The sequence below is a fragment of the Lucilia cuprina genome, unplaced genomic scaffold (assembly GCF_022045245.1).
Source record: "Lucilia cuprina isolate Lc7/37 unplaced genomic scaffold, ASM2204524v1 Scaffold_1622, whole genome shotgun sequence".
Taxonomy (NCBI): domain Eukaryota; kingdom Metazoa; phylum Arthropoda; class Insecta; order Diptera; family Calliphoridae; genus Lucilia; species Lucilia cuprina.
The window spans coordinates 1,450-2,907 of record NW_025806570.1 but is presented as its reverse complement, the minus strand read 5'-3'; the positions used below and the strand labels follow the sequence as shown (position 1 = coordinate 2,907).

The following is a 1,458-nucleotide window of genomic DNA, read 5'->3' as shown; positions in this document are numbered from 1 at the left end:
TTTATATCTTTCCTTTCAGTATGGGCGTTCAACTGCAGCATGGTCACAGTCACGGAGGTGGTCTAGGACATGGACATAGTCACGGTGGTAAAAGTAAGAAATCCGACAAACACAACAAAAACAATGACTTATCTATGTCCCCTGCACAAAAGTCTTCCTCAATATTGCCAACTTTCACCAATGACAGCAATTGTTCCAATGTCTGTCCCACACCACCCACTGAACGTTTGGAACAAGGAGTCTCACCCGATGCTGAATTACCTTCTGCTGGTATACAGACCTTTTCCTATCAAAATTCACGATCAGTTAGTGAAATTAATTCGGAAATGTCTGCCGTTATGGCTGAGACCGCAGTTGGGGGACATCATCACGGTGGTCTAGCGGGAAAAGAAGCACAAAATATTAATGTTAGAGCTGCTTATATTCATGTTTTGGGTGATATGGTTCAAAGTATTGGAGTTTTTGTAGCTGCTTTAATAATATATTTCAAGCCTGAGTGGTCTTTGGCAGATCCTATTTGCACGTTTGTCTTCTCCATCATTGTGTTGTTTACAACATTTGCCATTATTAAGGATGCTTTATTGGTAAGTGTGTGTGGGTGTTGTAATGTTATTTTTATGATTGTTGTTAAAATATTTGATAAATCATTAATTATTTAAAATATAAAGAAATTTAACGAATTTTCATTTTGTTTTTTTTTTTCAACATTAACATCAACCATAATTTTTTGGCATAATTTTTTCTTGTTGTTTTTTTGTTTTTTTTGGTTTGGTTTGGTTCGGTTCAGTTCTATGCCATTTGTAACCAAAAACTCATTTATCATTTTATATTCTGTGTAATGTTAATTTATACAATAATATTTTAACAAACTCTCGTTGCTGTTGTAAATTTTTTTGTTGGTTGTTTCTCCGCCATTGTTGTTTATTTATTTATTTATTTGTTTGTGTTTGTATTTTTTATTTTATTTTAATTTTATCTTTTTATTCGGCTTGTTGAGTTAGTTTGCTTATTTTTTCTTTCTTGTTTGTTCCCTTTCCTGTGCATATATAAAATAAATAAATGAATGAAAAAAGGAGAATAATAACAAAAAAATAACGTACAGAAATGAATTCAAATCGCACCACCAGAGATTTTAAAAATTGTACCAAAAGCTTATTTTGTAATTTGATGTTGTTCAGAGTGAAAAAAAAGAAAATGTAAAATATTTATATTTATTTTATTGTTTAGCTTTAGTGGCAAACACAAGGGAACAGTGGTTAGAAATGATTTAAATTGAAAAACAAACAAACTAAATTATCTCATTATATTGAACATAAATACAAAATTTTAAATGAAAAGCTTTTATGAAAACTTTGAGAATAATAAACACACACTAAATACTACATTCTAAAAAAAGCTTTTCTAAATTTTTTTGAAAAGCTGTATATTGTATACTAACGCCTTAGTAAAAAAACATAT

The 1,458-nt window shown here is 30.1% G+C and overlaps 1 protein-coding gene across 1 annotated transcript; it reads left to right on the top strand.

The window, feature by feature from the left end:
• Window positions 1–20: 20 nt before the first annotated feature.
• On the top strand, window positions 21–635 carry LOC111687016 (metal tolerance protein 1-like; the record flags this gene model as incomplete). Its single annotated transcript, XM_046955916.1, has 1 exon — window positions 21–635. A coding segment is annotated over exon 1 (615 nt), but the record flags the coding sequence as incomplete, so codon positions are not given.
• Window positions 636–1,458: the final 823 nt, after the last annotated feature.